The sequence below is a fragment of the Hippopotamus amphibius genome, chromosome 1 (genome assembly GCF_030028045.1).
Source record: "Hippopotamus amphibius kiboko isolate mHipAmp2 chromosome 1, mHipAmp2.hap2, whole genome shotgun sequence".
In the NCBI taxonomy this organism is placed as follows: Eukaryota; Metazoa; Chordata; class Mammalia; order Artiodactyla; family Hippopotamidae; genus Hippopotamus; species Hippopotamus amphibius.
The window spans coordinates 115,046,272-115,065,841 of NC_080186.1; the positions used below are offsets into that span (position 1 = coordinate 115,046,272).

At 43.4% G+C, this 19,570-nt stretch overlaps 1 protein-coding gene across 2 annotated transcripts; it reads right to left on the reverse strand.

Moving 5' to 3' along the window:
* Positions 1-11,824: 11,824 nt before the first annotated feature.
* On the reverse strand, positions 11,825-19,258 carry LOC130845938 (hornerin-like). 2 transcript variants are annotated; one of them, XM_057723813.1, is made up of 3 exons: positions 19,222-19,258; positions 18,236-18,394; positions 11,825-16,559 (listed from the first exon to the last, which is right to left on the reverse strand). In XM_057723813.1, the coding sequence occupies exons 2-3, from the start codon at positions 18,371-18,373 to the stop codon at positions 15,975-15,977; spliced, it is 723 nt and encodes a 240-aa protein (XP_057579796.1). In that variant the 5' UTR covers positions 18,374-18,394; positions 19,222-19,258; the 3' UTR covers positions 11,825-15,974. The 2 variants fall into 2 exon arrangements, with proteins under 2 accessions (XP_057579796.1, XP_057579806.1); XM_057723823.1 differs by having other exon boundaries at positions 18,236-18,423; positions 19,222-19,242.
* Between the last annotated feature and the right edge of the window lie 312 nt (positions 19,259-19,570).

The window sequence follows — 19,570 nt, forward strand, 5'->3', positions numbered from 1 at the left end:
TTGGACAGCAACATGTCAAAGAATGAAATTAGAACACTTCCTAACACCATACACAAAAATCAACTCCAAATGGATGAAAGACCTACATGTAAGGCCAGACACTATAAAACTCCTAGAGGAAAACCTAGGCAGAACACTCTATGACATACATCAAAGCAACATCCTTTTTGACCCACCTCCTAGAATCATGGAAATAAAATCAAGAATAAATGAATGGGACCTCTTGAAACTTAAAAGCTTTTGCACAGCAAAAGAAACCATAAATAAGACTGAAAGGCAACCTTCAGAATGGGAAAAAATAATTGCCTATGAAACAACGGACAAAGGATTAACCTCCAACATATACAAGCAGCTCATGCAGCTTCATACCAAAAAAGCAAATAACCCAATCCACAAATGGGCAGAAGACCTAAATAGACATTTCTCCAAAGAAGACATACAGATGGCCAACAAACACATGAAAAGATGCTCAACATCACTAATCATCAGAGAAATGCAAGTCAAAGCCACAATGAGGTATCACCTCACACCAATCAGAATGGCCATGATCACAAAGTCTGGAAACCACAAATGTTAGAGAGGGTGTGGAGAAAAGGGAAGTCTCCTGCACTGTTGGTGGGACTGTAAGTTGGTACAGCCACTATGGAAAACAATTTGGAGGTTCCTTAAAAAACTACAAATAGAACTACCATATGATCCAGTAATCCCACTCCTGGGCATATACCCAAAGAAAACCATAATCCCCAAAGAAACTTGTACCATAATGTTTATTGCAGCACTATTTACAATAGCCAGGACATGGAAGCAACCGAAATGCCCATCAACAAATGAATGGATACAGAAGATGTGGCATATATATACAATGGAATATTACTCAGCTATAAAAATGGATGAGATGGAGCTATATGTAATGAGGTGGATAGAACTACAATCTGTCATACAGAGTGAAGTAAGTCAGAAAGAGAAGGACAAATATTGTATGCTAACTCACATATACGGAATCTAAAAATGGTACTGATGCACTCAGTGACAAGAATAAGGATGCAGATACAGAGAATGGACTGGAGAACTCGAGGTATGGGAGGGGGAGGGGGGTGAAGGGGAAACTGAGATGAAGCGAGAGAGTAGCACAGACATATATATACTACCAACTGGAAAATAGTCAGTGGGAAGTTGTTGTATAACAAAGGGAGTCCAGCTCGAGGATGGAAGATGCCTTGGAGGACTGGGGCAGGGAGGGTGGGGGTGACTCGAGGGGGGAGAGGTCAGGGAAGGGAGGGAGTACGGGGATGTGTGTATGGAAACAGATGATTGAACCTGGTGTACCCCCCCAAAAAAAATTAAAAAAAAAAAATTAAAAAAAAAGTAAATAATAAAAGTAAAAAAAAAAAAATCTCTGCTTTTAACTTTGAATAAACCACTGACTGACAGACGGTCATGTATGTTTCTTGAGGGATCCTGAAAAAGGTCTTATTCCAGTATATGTTTTCCAACAAAGACAAATAGTTGTACAATGTTTACCATCAAGCATTGCCCTTTCTCAGTTTCTTATGGTACCTATGAAGAATTACATTGATCCATTAGAGAGAATTCATTCATTAGATGTCTCCATCATCTTATTGAATGGAAGTGGTAGAGAGGCTGGAAGGATTTGTTGCCTTCTGCAATGGGATGTCGATAAATCATATCCTACCCCTGCTCTATTTCTGAACAGGGTTGGAAAATTAAACAGCAAGAAAGTGTGGTAGCCCAAATGCCGCTTTCTTACTGATAGTCATTCAGTTCTAGGCCATGGCTCTAGGTCTGTTGCTAGGGCTTGCTCATGGTAGACCCCATGGTTGGGCAGAGTTAGTTACACATCCAGTGGGCTGGGGCAGGCCTCCCTGCACAGATGTGGTCCCTGTTATGGCATGGAGGATCTCTGCAGCTCCCAGTAGAAGGAGGGCAGACCTGAGCCAATTACCCTTACAAAAGTTACCAATCAATTAAGTCTTTCTACCAGTTCAGGGGCAACGACAAGAAAGGGGTGGAAAGAGGCCAGGTGTGGGGAAAGGCACTCACATCCTGCAGAGACCTTAGACATCCTCTAGTCCTGCCCGCTTATCCTTCAGATAGAACAGAATTCCAGGGAGGGAAAAGGACTCTGATAAGCAAGTGTTGCAAGGTCCTCAGGCAAAGGAGCCAGGAAACTAGATATCCTGACCTGGGTCCAGACTCCATCTACTTTGCACTACTTAGTTCTCCTCCAGGAAGAGTGAGCAGTGGGAATGCTCCAAGACCTGGGGTGCAAGGGCCCTGGTGGGAATGGGAAGGAGGACAGAAGCAGTGAAACCAGGGTGAGCGTGCCTAGTGAACAGGGCATAGAGTGACCCTCTCAGCACTTCAAAGCATTAGGTATTTGAGTCAAACTTTCTCTCGCCTGCTGTCCTCCTCATAGCTCCATCCAGTGTGGAAGCTGGAAGGACTGTTTGAGGTGACCCACTCTATTAGTCAGGGTTCTCCAGAGAAATAGAACCAGTAGGCTGTGTATACATGTAGGAAAAGGTTTATTATAAGGAATTGGCTCATGCAATTATGGAGGCAGCCAAGTCCCAAACCTGTAGCTTGGAGACCCAGGAGATCCCATGTACAGATGAAGGCTGAAGGCATTGCACTGGAGAATTCTCTCTTGCTCAGGTTGGTGGGTCCTTTTGTTCAATTCAGACCTTCAGCTGATTGGATGAGACCCACTCACATAATGGATGGTAACCTGCTTTACTCAAAGTGCACTGATTTAAATGTTAATGTCATGCAAAAACACCCTGCAAGTTGACACATAAAGTTAACTGTCACAGCCACATATTCCCTTCATTGTCCTTGTAAGGCTGATAGTTTAGCCAGATTTTAGTTATTTGAATACCACTACCATGATTTTTTTTAAGCTTTTTATTGGAATATAATTGCTTTACACTCTTGTACCAGCTTATGAGGTACACCAAAGTGAATCAGCTGTATTTATATACATATCCCCATATCCTCTCCCTCCTGAAACCCCCCCCACCCTCCCCGTCCCAGCCCTCCAAGGCATCACCCATCATCAAGTTGATCTCCCTTTGTTATACAGCAACTTCCCACTAGCTATCTATTTTACAGTTGGTAGTATATATATGTCTATGCTACCCTCTCACTTCATCCCAGCTTCCCCTTCGCCCCCTGCCCCCCCAACCCCGTGTGTTCCAGTCCATTCTCTGCATCTGCATCCTTATTCTTGTCCTGTCACTGGGTTCATCAGTACCATTTTACTTTTTTTTTTTTTTTAGATTCCATATATATGAGTTAGCATACAATATTTGTTTTTCTCTTTCTGGCTTACTTCACTCTGTATGACAGACTCTAGGTCTATCCACCTCATTACATTTAGCTCAATTTCATTCCTTTTTATAGCTGAGTAATATTCCATTGTATATATGTGCCACATCTTCTTTACCCATTCATTTGTTGATGGGCATTTAGGTTGCTTCCATGTCCTGGCTATTGTAAACAGTGCTGCAATAAACATTATGGTACATTTCTTTCTGCATTATGGTTTTCTTTGGGTATATGCCCAGTAGTGGGATGACTGGATCATATGGTAGCTCTATTTTTAGTTTTCTGAGGAACCTCCAAACTGTTTTCCATAGTGGCTGTACCAACTTACATTCCCACCAACAGTGCAGGAGACTTCCCTTTTCTCCACACCCTCTCCAACATTTGTTGTTTCTAGATTTTTTGATGATGGCCACTCTGACCGGTGTGAAGTGATGCCTCATCGTGGCTTTGACTTGCATTTCTCTGATGATTAGTGAATTTGAGCATCTTTTCATGTGTTTGTTGGCCATCTGTGTGTCTTCTTTGGAGAAATGTCTATTTAGGTCTTCTGCCCATTTGTGGATTGGGTTATTTGCTTTTTTGGTATGAAGCTGCATGAGCTGCTTGTATATGTTGGAGATTAATCCTTTGTCTGTTGCTTCATTGGCAAGTATTTTCTCCCATTCTGAGGGTTGCCTTCTTGTCTTGTTTACCATGATTTTTTTTTAATGCAGCATCTGTGTATTATTTATTCAGTATTTCCTTTAAACCAATGTTAACCACTCACTTTTAAGAAGTTAGCCTCATAGCAAAATAATATTCGAGAAAAAGAGCTGTTGTACTAGTAATTTCTTTCTAAAACACCTAAGAGTAAATAACTCAAGCATTTCAAAAAAGTGAACTTAGAACCTAAAACCATGTTGCATCCTCCTTTTGGGAAACACTGTAGCCAGGGCTGCAGCTGAGGAAGGAGCTCGAGGCCCGGCTTGAGCACCAGGGGGCGCAGATGCCCGCCGCCCCGGGAGCCCCTGACCTTTAGCCTCCCCGGGGGTGCCCGCCCCGCAGAGCGCTGTGCCCTCTCCCCCGGAGCTCCCGGACCCGGGCGCCGCGAGAGGCCCAGAGCTGAGCCCTGCGGCGCCAAGGCCACTCTCCTTGAGGGAGGGGATGCTGGGGCCCGGCGGGGAGGTAATGGCCGGGGGACGCGCGGTGTCCTTCCAGACACGGAGGATCCTCGGAGCAGAGGCCTCCCGGCGGGGGAGGTGGGAGCGTGCAGGGTGGGCGGGCAGCCTAGCGGCCTCCTGCGTTTGGAAACAGCACCCACCCTCAGAGGCGCTGGTGCCTGCGGCATCGCGGGGCCTGCAGGCGAACAGAGAAAACCACTTCCGGGAAGAGGGCTTGCACTTCCGGGAAGGGGGCAGGGCCCGGCCGACTCTGGCAAGAAAGGCTGTTGGGAGCCGCGGAGGCCTGGAAGCATAGCCACGTGGCCTTCTGGGGCACGGCCCCCTGCTTCTGAGGTGACTGGCATGAACCGGGCGGCCGTGGGGTCCAGAGCCCAGGACTGAGGTCATGCCTGGCTTGCTCTGAGGGATGGTTGGTCTGTCACACCCGCCAACACAGGTGCGCTAGGCCTCGCCAAGGGTCGTGTGCTCATCACGTCTTGATTTTTCTTATGGATATTTTAATTTAGATGGGTTCACTGCTTTACTTAAACAAAAACACTTATTTTAGAAACGAACTTTCTTCATTTATAAAATGGTGATAATGGTATGTGCGTCAGTGGATGGATGTACAGGTAAAACAAAGTAATACGTGAAAGTTCTTTAAACAGTGCCTGACACACAAAAACTCAGTACGTGGTACTTATTGTTATTATGGTTTGCGTGGAAAGAAGTTCTGGGAAACACTGGGGCATACGGTCCTTCAGAGAAGGTTTTAACGCTCTCTTCTAGAAACTTTTGGAAGCTCGTGATTTGCAGCCTAGCTTTCTTCTCCCTTTTTTTCGTGTAGGCTGAGTGTCCTCACTGGCTGAAGGGGGAGGTTCCCTGCAACTCCCTTCCCCTCTGGAAATTCCTGTCAGCTGAATTGCTGAGGTAGCTCCTAAGTCGAGTTGCCAGCAGATGGCCCCAGAGCACTGTGGACATGTTTGCCTTTCTGGGTTCCCTCAAGAGGGTATTAAGGAATTGTAAGTATGCTTGAGGGTTTGGGCAGGAGATTTGTTATTGTAGTTTCTTTCTTTCACAAGATTTTGGCCTTTATTTGATTCCTTCATATATTCATTCTTGAAATAGTTATTGGATGCCTGCTCTGTACCTGATGCTCTTCAGAGACTTGATATATGTCAATGAACTAGAACAAAGATCCTTGCTATCATGGAGCTGACATTGTAGCAGGTGGCAATAAAGATAATAGATAAATTATATAGTGTGTTAGAAGTGTCATGGAAAAGAAAATTGTAAACCAGAGTGTGTGGGGGTGAGGTTGTTGGGGTGGGCTGGTTGCAATATTGAATAGGGTGGCTAGGATAGGGCTCATTAGGGATGCAGGTGTGATCAAAGATTCAAAAAAAAAAAAAAAATGAAGTTAGCCAAGCAGAGAACTGGGTGAAGAGTGTTGTAGATACTATGAAAAATTGAAGCAATTGCATTTACCCTCTTATAGATGGGGTAATTGAGGCTCAGAGAAGTGAAGTGACTGGTCTAAGGCCTTACAGGAGGCTGCTGGCAAAGTTGGTGTAGTTTCCCCTCATTTCTAGCCCCATCTTCCTTCACCACATCCCATTACCACTCTGTGTTTGCCAGCGTGATGGAGGTTTCTTGTAAACTTGCAACAATACATAGCTTGCTTAAGTGATGACTCAGGTTGGCTTGGCATATTTCCCCAATTGGGTAATACCAAACTCTCTTTATGATCTTTCTTTTTTATGTAATCAATAAATATATATTTGCTCAGCGCTGTGGAGGATAGAATTGAGACATGGTCCCTGCACCTGAGGGACTAATAACCTATCCATGGACATTTTTGATCTTCGTTTCTTCTCTTTCATCTACTTTCTGCACTTTCTCAAACAAGTCCACTGATGATCTCTATCTACAGTTTAACCTTAGAATAGAGTCAGCTTATCAAACTTAGTCACCCCAGTCTTGGTGTCTAGGTTCCTGAACTCTCCCCCAGATTCCTTTTGTTGCCAATTGATACATGATGCCCCTGGAAATCCCTCGGTCACAAGTCTGCACTCTCTCTAGCCTGCATTGGACCAGGTCTGGGAGACCAGGCTTATGCTTTCTCCTGTACTCCTAGGCTTTGATTACATATCCCACCTGGACTTTTAGTCCCCCTAGAACTATCTCCTTGCCACCAGTATTCACAATTGTAGAGATCTCTCCACTTGATTGGAGCCTCTGTGTCGTGCTATTTGGAAATTGTGCTTCTTCGACACTGAGTTATGGACTTGTGGACTTGGACACTGGTCCTGGTCCCCTTGAGCTGCTTCTCTGAGCCTGAGTCAGTTCTTTCAGCTTCTGGCCCTGAAACCTGTGGATGTACACTGAATCCCCTTCCCTTCCTGCCCACACTTGCTGTGAGGAGATCGTGGTTGTCTGTGTTAAAGTCCCTGGTTATGGTGCTTGTGAAACAGCAGTGAAAGACGACAGGCTTTATTTAGAGGTAATTAAATGTCTGAGAACTAGTAGTGTAGAGGAGAGGGGAGCTTGGTAAGCCTGTAGTGGATAAAAATGAGGAAGCCTGGTATTGAAGAGTGGGTAGAATTAATAGGTGTAGGGAGAGAACAGGGTGGGTGAACATGAGGTCTTGTGGGACAATAAGACATGAGCCTAAATGGAATGGTGAGGGTGTGTTTGGAAATGTTGATGGGAAGAGGTAGGTAGGTAGGGCAGTGCTGGAGCAGAGCCTTGAGCACCAGGTCAAGAAGTTTGCATTAAAGTGTCCTAAACTAGGGAGGTTCCTGGGAAGTTGACATAAAGTCATAAGGGGTCCATGTCATTAGGACCTATATATCCACCTGCCTCTCTTTGAGGATCTCAGATTTACTATATTTCTGAATGCCCCATATAAAAGAGGTTGCCTGAGTTATTTTGTCATGGCATCGTGTTTCTTACTTATTGTTTGCTTGTTTTTTTCTCAGTCTCCTCTAGCATATCCTGGAATGAATCCTGCCAGACTCTGGTTCCCTGTTTTGTCCCCAGAGTCCCCCACAGTATCAGATACTCAGAACTGTGAAAGTACTGTGAAAATATTTGTTGACTGAATAAATAAACTAAACTAAATATCTCTCTCTCCAAACCTGCTCTGCCCTCTGAATGCTTGAATCTGTTAGTGCTGACACTGTCTATCTGGTCTGCAAAGTTGGAAACTTGGAGTCAATCTTGGTGAAGACATGAGCACAGGACCTGGCTGCTCCTGAACTTGACATGGGGACAGTACTCCCACTGAGACCTTGGCTTTTACTCCATTATGACAAGGTAACACTACATACCCTGTTGCATTTTAGATGTGAAGGCTGAAAGCCTCAAACATAAAGACTGAAAGGAGTGAAAACTCATGGGGGAGACAGGGCCACAGATTGTGAATTACATATTTCTACACATAGCCATCATATTAGCTGTTCTGATTTCTTCCAAGGGGCAGAATGACACAATGGTTAAAGTATGGGCTCTGGAATCAGATCGCCTGGGCTCAAATCCTCATTGTGCCACTTAGTAGCTGTGTCTTTGGGAAAGCTGCTTAACCTCTGTATGGTGCAGTTTTCTCATCTGTCACATATGGGTGAGAATAATACTTCCCTCACAGAGTTATAGTGATTGAGTTCTTAGAGCAGTGCTAGCACATATTAATGCCCAGCCAGGCTTAACTATAAATATTAGTTCTGGGCATTTAAGGGGCCTTTGAGACAACCTCTGTTCTCTTGCCATTTGGGGATGCTGCTCTGAGACAGGCGGCCTGGCCTCATCAAGATGTGGTCAAGGGTGTGGTAGGAAGGGATGTTGGAACTTGTTGAATGAGCAGTGAGCACCTGCAGGAGGTGGCAGTGACCACAGAGGGAGGCCTCAGGTCTAGATGGGATTATTTCAGGTGGAATGTGCACATAATTCCCTGACACAGTGCAGGAAGTGTTACTGCCTGGGTGTGTATATGCAGGGCTGCACAGAGACGGAAAGATCTCTGCTCCTGCCCTGGTTTTGCTTTGTAGGAGGAGAAGTCAGCCCAGTCTGAAGACTGAGTGTTAGGCCTCATTGCAGTCCTGCTCTACTTCCCCATCCTCTCCTTCCTCAAATGACTCTCCCAGCTCAGTGAACATAGCTGGACACTTCATTCCAAGAGTGGTGTTGTTGTTGAGGTGGACCAGGAGGGTCTGGTGCTTTTACCAAACTGATGAACCATGAGAAGTTACTTGTCACTACTGGGTCCTAGTTCCTCACCATATCTGGCATTTAATTCTCTTACTGCTTCCCTCTACAAAGAGAGAAAAGATGGATTTGATAACCAGTTATTTTATAGTATAGAGTGGTTTTATTGTGCCTACCTTTCTTTTTTAATAAATGCTTTTTCTTTTTTATTTGTTTATTTAATTATTTATTTATTGGCTGTATTGGGTCTTCATTGCTGTGTGTGAGCTTTCTGTAGATGTGGTGAGCGGGGGCTACTCTTCGTTGCATTACACAGGCTTCTGAGTGTGGTGGCTTCTCTTGTTGTGAAGCATGGGCTCTAGGTGTGGGGGCTTCAGTAGTTGTGGCACGGGGGCTCAATAGTGGCTTGCGGGCTCTGGAGCACAGGCTCAGTAGTTCTGTCACCTGGTCTTAGTTACTCTGTGGCATGTGGGATCTTCCTGGACCAGGGATTGAACCCATGTCCCCTTCATTGGCAGGCGGAATCTTAACCACTGCGCCACCAGGGAAGTCCCCCAACTTTTGAAATACTTGGAAATGAAACATTTGTAGGTACAGAAACATCTGTGGCCATCTATATGCAGTAATAATGAGGTCTTTCCAGGTCCCTGTGGGCTTCACAAAGGTGTGCTCTGAGGGTCCCTCAGCCCAAACTGAGGGACCTGAGGACAAAGACATCAGCATTCCTGTCTTCTAAATGCAAAAGGCAAGGTGCAGGTGTGAGACATTCAAGTTTGAAAGAAGATGCTATTGTAAGGAACCCTTATTTTCTTTCTACTACCTCTATGCAGAATAGAAAAAAGACTGCCTAAACAGGGATGGAGGGGAGTTGGAGAAAAATAAAGAGGAGGATACAGCATGTGGGTCTGTGCTCTTCCTTTGCCCCAGAGTGAGTGTGATGAATTTTTTTCTTTTTAAAAGAAAGGCATCAGTGCATTTCCTGAATAAAGTCTTGATCAAGGTGAGCAGTTCTTTTTGTAGGACATTGCACTCTGCCCAGAAATAAAGGAGTCTTTTTAAATGAACTTTTCCAGTGTCAGTGAACAGTCCCCTCTCTGTAAGTGTGGGCATCCTAGAGCTGAGGGCACACATTTCCTCTGTTATTTTCTCCAAGGTGACTGCAAGCCTTGTAGAGAAGCCCTTCAGTGCTGTGGAGGACAAACATGGCTTGGCATGTCTTGGCATGAGTGTGGGGCTGAGTTACTCCTAGCCCAAAAGTGGCATCAGAGGACATCTGCAAGTTCATCCAATTATTCCTGTTCTCTTCCTGGATACTTGCCTGTCTTCCTCTTCACTGTTCTGACCTGGTCCCTTTTCTTTTCCATCTTGAAAAGATTTAAGTCTTAAAATATGGTTTTACTTTGTCCATATGGATCCATTTGGGCTCTCAACCTCAAATCTCTTCATATGTGTGTCCCTCTCTCCACTCATCCCTTGACACTTTCCCAGAGTTGTTTCCAGAGCCAAAACCACTTCCTGAACTGGAGTCATCTCTTCATTGACAGTATTCTGAAATATCTCTATTTGCTCCTTCAGGTCGTTTCACTCATTCAGTGTCAACTTGATTTCCCAGGACTGAGTATTTTCCTGCCTGTTTGGCCTTTGCTTTGTGATAATCTCCTTCAGTATTCTGTGCTCTTTGATGTAGTTGGCAGCTTGATTTCCAGTATAAGATGTCCCTAATTCTTCTTTTTTGTTGGTAACATCAACCACTCCTCTCTGAACCCATAGTTTTGGATCACTGAATTAGAAAGGTAGAGTCGGTAGAATTTTTGAGGTAACTACCTCCTCACCTGAGCTGAAACCAGACCTTTCCTGAGTGCCGAGACTTTTCAGCAGTTCCAGTTCAGGGCACTCATTCTCCCTCATCGTGTTGTGGCTGGAGATGGGTTGAGCTTGCCTTTGCTCACCACCCTGGCTTCTTTCAGCAGCTGCTCCTCCATCGATGCATGCATACTCCATCCTCTTTCCAATCTCTTTTTTTCCCTCAATTAATCTTATCCTATAACCATATTTAATAAGGACTTTGGCTCCTTTCCACTGCACCTCAGCGACCCATTCAAATGGCCACACCCTGAACCTTGCATTCACCCATACTCCACCTCTGAAGCCAGGACTCCTGAAGTTTCACTTATTGATCACACAGCATAGCCTTCTAACTTTTCTGTTCCTAACTCTACTAAGTACATTCTTAAAAAATAATCTTTGTTTTTATTTTGAGTAATTGCATGCCTGTCACCCAGAATTGATAGTGATAAATGTTTTGTCGTATTTGCTTCAAGTCTTATTAAAAAGAATAAAACGTTACAGGTACATTTACGTCTTCTGTGCTCTTCTGCCAAGTTCTCATGCCCTCCCCTCCTCAGAAACAACCACCAACACAAATTTGATGAAAGAGTGTGTATGTGTATAAGATGTAATTTTTAAAAAAAATTTATGTGGTTAAATGGTTACTATACCTAACTTACAACTTACTTTACTCATTGTTATGTTTAAATAATCAATATGTACACAATAAATAGTTAATTTCTTTTAAGTATTTTGTAGCCTTCCAATATAAGGATTTTGTGTAGTTTATTTATCTGTTTTCACATTCAACATTACAAGCAGTGCTGCATCAAACAGCCTTGTCAATATCTATCCACACAAAATAATCAGTGTAGTGCCTTATAAGAAATTGCGACACTATTCCAAAGTGACTATATCATTTCACTTTCCTACTGATGATATCAAAACACTTGTTGTTGCCAGTATTTTAAATTTCAGCTATTCTAATTGATTTATAATAGAACTCATTATATTTTAATTTGCATTTTTTGGATAACTAATGACATTAAGCATCTTGTGTTTATTTGCCATTTGTACATCTCGTTTGCTAAGTGTCCATTCAAATTTTTGCTCATTTTTAAATTGAATTGTTTGACTCATTGTTGGGTTTAAAAAGTTCTTTATATATTTTGGCTTGTTTGTGAAGGACTGGACCTTGGAAAATAACTGTTCAAGTTGGTTCCTTTTCTGACCACCTGTGTGTGAGAGTGAAATGAAACAGAAATGAGACAAATCTCAGTATTTAATCATAATTATTTATTGTCAGTTTTACTGCAGTCCAGGTATTTGAATCCAAAGGCTTGGAACAGATATGTTACAGTCAAACCAAGAAACTATACAGCTGTGGCACATAGTCTTCCTTTCCATCTGGGTATAAATGACATTTTCCTATGTAGAAAGGCCAATGAACTACAGAAGTAGTTTGGAGCCATTGTAATTCCTTGCTATTGCTCTTCCAAAGTTTTTTTTTAACCTGGAACAAATTCTTAGGAGTAGAGGGGAAGATCTTTTTTGCTGAAACCAAGTCAGAGCCCACATTTGGATCCTTTAAATTGATCCTTCCCTGCTCTTTATGAAATAATGTTCTCACTCACTGGCTAGGGAGAAGCACCTGTTTTAATGCCTCTTGTTGGCTTACTGATTAAAGATGCACCTAAGAATAGAGGCTTGGTGGTTTGATAAGCAAAGAAACTACATCTTTACTTTTAGGGTCTTCTCCTTTCTGCCACCATCCAATGTGGGGCACACCAAAAATTATGGTCCATGTTGCTGTAAGAGAAGCTTTGGTTCCAGAACTGGTAATGCATTTATAATTGTTTTTGCTCTTTAGAGATGAAAGCTTTGCTTTGGCATTGTAAAATAAGTAAGGAGCTCTCAAAAAGACACCTCAACTAAACCCCAAGCTCCTTAAATGCTCTGCATTATTCTTCCAAATTTATTCCCACACATTATTTATTTTGTAACAAAGTAGCCCCCATATCCTTACATTCTTTGGAAGGAACCGTGTAACAAGGAATTGATTACAGTTACATGTTTAAAAAAGATAGATACATCCACTTTTAGAAATTTCATAATGAATCACTTGCCTGTCATAGTTTCCTATTTCTTGAATTGCTACTTGAGTTAATTTCATTTCTACTTATTATTCATTCCTCTAATTAGCACCTCTGCTCTTGGACATATTCACAGAGTGGAGTGCTGCTGCGGAAACTGTGGGAACTTGAGTTGGTATTTCACCCTGCACAGTTACTCCCTCCTCTCTGCTAATGATAGTCACCTGTCTATTCTCCTTGCAAATGAACAATGTATTGGTAGTATTGCATCTAGACTGTCCATGGGGGCGGGGCGAGGTGTGTGTAAACTGTCTAAAGCCACAACTTGAGGAGCTTTCTACTTGTCTATAACTGCTTCTTGGTTGTCCTTCATTACAATTTGAATGGCTACAGCCAGATTCCCTTTGACCCTGGCTTCATCCTTGGCTTTGTTGCCTACATGTTCTTGATTGTCCATGAATACTCTCATATCCATCTGACTTGCTACTTGATGGGCTGCAACTCCTATTTCTTTCTTTTTGGCTGTACCCTGACCATTCCTTGCTGTTTCTTCTTGATTGATTTGGAGTTGAGCCTGTTTAGGGTCTCCTGTACCCATCATGAGTTCCACTTGAACTTGACCTACATCTCCCTTGTAATTCATGTTGCTCATAGCTTAAAATACTCACCAAATCCAGAACCATATTGTTCAGAGCAAGATGAGTGACACAAGCCAGACCCATATTGTCCAGAGCAAGATGAGTGACATGAGCCAGACCCATATTGTCCAGAGCTAGAATACTGACTCAAGCCAGATCCATGTTGACTCTGGGTAGAACACCGACCTGAGGCAGATCTGTGTTGGCCATAACTAGAAGACTGACTCCATCCAGACCCAAATTGGCCATGGCTAGAGGACTGACTTGAGCCAGAGCCATGCTGGACATGGCCAGAAGACTTTCCTGAGTCAGACCTATGTTGACTGTAGCTAGAAGATTGACCTAATTCAGACCCACAGCGGCCATAGCTAGAAGCCTGACCTGATCCAGGTATATATTGACCATAACGGGAAGACTGACCTGATCCAACTGTGTTTTGACCACAGCTTGATGACTGTCCTGAAGCAGAACCATGTTGTCTATAGCCATAGGATTGGTCATATCCAGATTCATGCTGTCCAGAACTTGATGATTAATCTAAGCCGGGTCCACATTCAAAGGCAGAAGACTCTCCTGAGCTAGACCCATGTTGCCCAAAGCCAGAAGCCTGACCCCATCCAGACCCATGATGGCCATGAATAGAGGGCCATGGCCAAATCTGTGTTGTCTGTGGCTAGAAGATTGGCTTGATCTAGAAATATGTTGGCCATAGCTGGAAGACAGACCTGAGCCAGACCCATGTTGTCCATAGCTGGAAGACTGTCCTGAGCTAGATCCATGCTGGCTACAATTAGAAGACTGACCTGAACCAGACCTGTGCTGGCCATGGCTAGATTAACCTTGTCCAGACCTTTCTTGTCCAAAGCCAGAGGACTGACCCAAAGCAGAACCATGTCTTAAAGCTAGAAGATTGACCATATCCAGATTTGTGTTGTCCATAGCTTGATGAATGACCTAAACCTGATTCATGCTGATGCAAGCCAGAAGGCTGAGCTGAGCCAGACCCATGTCTACTGTGGTTAGAAGACTGACTATAGTTAGGTATGTGTTGGCCATAGCTGGATGCATGTCCTGATGTAGAACCATGTTGTCCATAGCTAGAGGATTGACCTAAGCTAGATCTATGCTTATTAAAGCCAGAAGACTGTCCTGAGCTAGACCCATGTTGTCTAAAGCCAGAAGACTGACCTGATCTAGTCCTGTGTTGTCCATAGCTAGAAGTCTGACTCGATCCAGACCTTTGTTGGCCATGAATAAGAGGTTGGCTTGATCCATTACTATGTTGGCCACAGCTAGATGACTGGAGTCAAATCCATGTTGACCACAGCTAGTAGAGTGACCTAAGCTAGATCCATTTTGGCTATAGCTTGCTGACTGTCCTGAGGTAGAACTATGTTGTTGACAGCTAGAGGATTGATCTGATCCAGATCCATGTTGGACTCTGTGAGAGGACTGTCCTGAGCCTGACCTGTGTTGGCCACAGCTACTCTGACCTGATCCAAGCCTTTGTTGTTCAAAGCCAGAGGACTGACCTAAAGAAGAACTGTGTCTTTCATAGTTGGAAGATTGACCCTATCCAGATTGATGTTGTCCATAGCTTGATGACTGACCTACACAAGATCCATTGTGCCCCAAGCCAGAAGACTGACCTGATCGAGATCCATATTGACCATATCTTGGAGGCTGACCTGAGCCTGAATCATGTTCTTCATACCCGGAAGTATGTCCCGATGCAGACCCATGTTGACCAAATCTGGAAGACTAACCAGACCCAGATCCATGTTGTCCACAGTTGGATGCCTGACCTAAACTGGATGCTGATCTAGACTCGTGGTATTTCTGTTTAGAGCCAGATCCATATTTTTTGTAACTAGAACATTGGCTTGATCCTGAGCCATGCTTTTGTCTTCTACAACTCCCTGATGTCCACCTGAGTTGGATTCATGATGTTTTTGCCTAGAAGAATGACTGAAACCAGAACCATATTGCCCATAGCTAGAAGACTCTCCAGGTCCCGACTCTTGGTGACCATGGTTAGGAGGTTGTCCTGAGCCAGACCCATACTTCTCTTTTCCACAACTTTCTGACTGATAGCTGGAGCTGCTGCTATGTTTCCTCTGGGTAGATAAGAGCTTGCTTGATTTTTGCCACTACTTATGGACTCTCCTGATTCAGACCCACATGCTCATAGCTTGAAGACTCTCTTGATTCAGAACCATGTTTTTGTTGTCTGTTAAATCCTGATAGGCAGCTTGAGCTGGATCTATGTTGCCGCTGACCAGAAAAATGATTATAGCTGGAATATCCATAGTGGAATGACTGACCTGAACCATTCCCATATTGTTCAAAACTTGAAGAATTACCTGAGCCAGGTCCATATTTTTGTTTCCCCCAATTCTCTGAGTGACCATGTAAGCTAGATCCATGTCTTCTTTGATGAAAAGACTGGCCTGAGCTTGACTTGTGTTTTCCATAACTGGGTACCTCACTTGAACTAGAACAGTATCCTTGTTCTTCACAGTTTCCTGATTGATATTCTTCATTTGATTCATGCCATCTCTGTTGAGAGGCCTGAGCCAGAGCCATGACCATGACTAGTGAGCTCATTTGAATTTGACCAGTGGTCTTGTCCTCCAGAATTCCCTGAGGTGAATCCATGATCCTGCCTTCAAGCACCTGTCTTACTTCTTATGTTGTCTATTCCCTAAAAATTCATTTGAGCCAGGCTAGTGTTGGTCAGAACTGAAAGACTGATCCTCTGGGTGGAACACATAAGTGCCTGACCAATTTGCTGAGTTTGATCTTGTTCTACAGTTGCTTGAATCAGTATAACCTGCTTCTTCACTCCCAGAACTTTTGTGGTGATGAGAGCCATGCTTGTTATTCTTACTATCCTTGAAGTGGCCTGAACTTGACTCTCTCTTTCTTTCCCCAGCGCTTTGCCAGTGCCTAGAACTAGACAAGCCTCCTTGATGCCCAGTTCTGGAGCTGGACCCAGACCTGTGTTTAATGCTGCCTCTGGAGCCTCTGGAATAGGAATCATTCTCTCCTTCACTCCAACTTGAATGACTAGAAGACAATTCTTGCCCTTCATCCTCCTCTTCTGTTTCACTCTGTCCCTCTTGGTGCTGGTGACTGTGATCTTTTTGCTTTGACCCCGAAGCTTGGCAGTAATCTTTGCTGATGATTTTCTTACAAGCCTGAGTCAGCTTGAATATCATCAGAAGGTACTCAGTAAATTCAATCTTCTTGTTATGGTCCTGATCCAGATTTTGCATGATGGTTTCTACAGTGTCTGGACCATCTGGATGCTGTATAGGAAGAAGGTACAAAAGGAAGCTCTGTGAGTATGCAGCACACACTGAGCTAACCAATTGAAGGAAGGCTGTAGAAATATGCATGCTTAGCTTACTTAGGTGCAGCTCAATCTCATAGTCCTTTAGGCTGGACTGCCCTATCCCACGCAGAAAGAGAGAAAGGAATATGCCATGACTAGCTAGAAGAGCGTGCAACTGGAAGATGACAGGGAACAGGGAATTGATTATTTTCTAAGAAACGGGTCAAATATATGTGATCAGCTAATTTATAAATAATAATTTTGGATCTATGCATCATTTCTATATAGCTTTTCTTTATTCATCCAGCTTTTAATTAATTAACTACTTAATTCACTCAACAGAGATTTATTGTATACGACCTAACTGCCTGGCATTGAATTAGGTTCAGGGACAAAGCAATGAAAAAGTTTGGTTCCTAACAAAATGGACCTTAAAGTTTACTGGGCAAGATAGGGAAACATAAAAGTTCCACGTACTGTGATAATGTTTCTATGAGAAACATTACACTAGAGGACAACCACAGAGGGATCAAGGATAGTCAATGAGAGGAAGGGATATCTTTTGAATGATAGGTTGGAATTAGCCAAATAAAGGGGTAGGGAAAGAGTAGGATGGGCAAAGATTGTTGCAGGCAGAGGGGACAATATGACCAGAGGGCAAGAGTTGAGAGGAAGCATGGCTCATACAAGCAACCGAGAGATTCAGGATTGCTAACTGTAGAGTCTCAACAGTCAAGAGATATGGCCAGAGAGATAAATAGGGACCACATCATGCCTTTTCAATTGTGTCAAGAAACTGTGGAGTTTAAGAGCTGGGAACTGTTGAAGAATTTTGAGTTGAGTTGTGAAATGATTAGATTTGCATCTAATGCTGAGATTGGAGGTAGAAGGTGGCCTGACCCAAAAGACTAGCAATAGTGATGGAGAGAAATGGGCTGTTTTGAGATACTGTTGGTGAATTGGAGGGAGGTTGGAGGTTGGAGGATCTTGCTGAGAGAGGAACTCAAGAGTGGCACCAGATTATGCCTTGGTCGAAGAGGAGGAGGGAGTTTAGAGGGGAAGATGATGAGTTTCACATCTGACACTGAATTTAAGGCACCCATAGAAATCCAAATAAAACTACTCAGTAGGCAGCTTGATTTAATGAATTGAAGGTCAAGAGCTAAATATAAGCTTATAAATATTTATTTCCTGAGGTAACATTTTAGGATGGTAGTCACCCTATTTTATGATTTACTAGTAAGATGCTCATTTCTTGAACTCAGAGGCCTTCTCCTGCCAGAATCTAAGAAAAGGACAGTGGTCAGGATGTTCTGGGCTGAAGAAAGACAAAGAAAGAGAAGAAGATGCATTTCACCTACTTTGCAGTTTTTCTGAGAACCCGCTCAATTTCTTTCCAGAAGAACAACTCACATAGGACATTATTTAACCTATGGATTTTTCCCTGTGGTTTAGTAGGGTCACTTCCCTTGGTCATGTTATGAAAACATTATGGGTCAGCTTTTGACTTTATTTCAAGCCTTTTTTAAACCCTGTTCTCTACAACCAAGTAGGGAAATTCCTCTAGGAGTTTGACATATGTGACAAAAAGTTAAGAAGGGGTGACAAAAACAATTGCAGCTGTCTTCAGTCCTGATGTGGAGTTCTTACCTTCAGAATTTGACCAAACTCATTTTTCAAAAGTGCTTTCAGTTCTGCCTTGTTCACCTTGTCACACTCCCCATCCTGAGTGGCATATTGGTAGAAAATATTGATGACAGTGACAATGCTTTGTAGGATTTTAGGCATCTTTTGGTAAGTCCAGTTAACCTAGAGGGGGAAAAAGGAGGGAGACCCACCTATTATTATTATTCTGTTTTCTTGCATAGACAAATAGTTTGAGTCATTGGTAATAATTGTTCAGCATTAGTCATGATAAATTTCATTCTGTTGTAATCAAGAACCAATCCAGAGTTGAATGACTTTTTCAAGCCATGCAGCAAGAAAGTGATGTAATTAGAAACAGAATCTATATTTCTTCTTTCCATTCCCGAATGAATGTAGGAGCAATGACCTTCTGTTTTGGACTCCCTGCCTCTACCAGGGATAATTTTAAGAGCGTTGTTTGATAGCTGTAGGAATCCTGGGTGGGACAATCCATCTATCTCCTCAGTTTCTCTCTAGGTCCCAACCCTCAAACTAGCGAGGGACAGGTCCATCCACATGTATGCCTGACTGTAGCTGGGGTGCACCTGGATGCTCAAGCCTCTAGGCCAGAGAAAGTAGACAAAGTGGGTAAAGCCCACCACAGGCCTAGGCCATATGGAGCTAGGGGCAGCTGCTATGAGGCCCAGCTTTTGTTTTCATTCTTTAATCAGGGACTGACCCTCAGGCTTTACTGATTACACATCAGAGAGAAAAAGCTCAGAGTAAAGGAGGCAACCTGCCTGGTAGATAATTCAAGCCTTGTGATCTTTAAGGAAATGACCCCCAAAAGGGAGGTACTATCAGTTCCAGTTATCTCTTCATTTTCCTTCTCAATAAAGCTAGACTTATACCAATGTTGCCCAAAGGATCCTGGTACCCAGAGCCTGTTTGCCTTAGAGCACACCTTGGGTTCTCATAATTTATAGCCCTGAGTACTCCTGCTCACTTACTTGGTTCACCAGAGGAACAAGTAGGATGGAGATTGAAGCAGCTTACAGGGTGCTGCTAGTTGGGGACAGTGGCCTTCTTATAGAGGGAATAATGGCCCATCTTAGGGAGGAGCTGCTCTATTTGAGATGTCCTAATTCACTCCCAAACAAGCTCAACTCCACCTCCATCTCCACCTGCCACCTGTTCACCTGAGATTGTGTAGCAGTTTCCAAATCTGGGCTAGTATCAACCCCACCTGCCAGAGTCTCCGGACACTGCAGTGCAAGACCTCTTTGCTGTTCAGCAAGGTGTCTAGCATAATGCATTGATAACTGATTTTTGTGGACTTTAATTGAAGTTGAGTGGAGT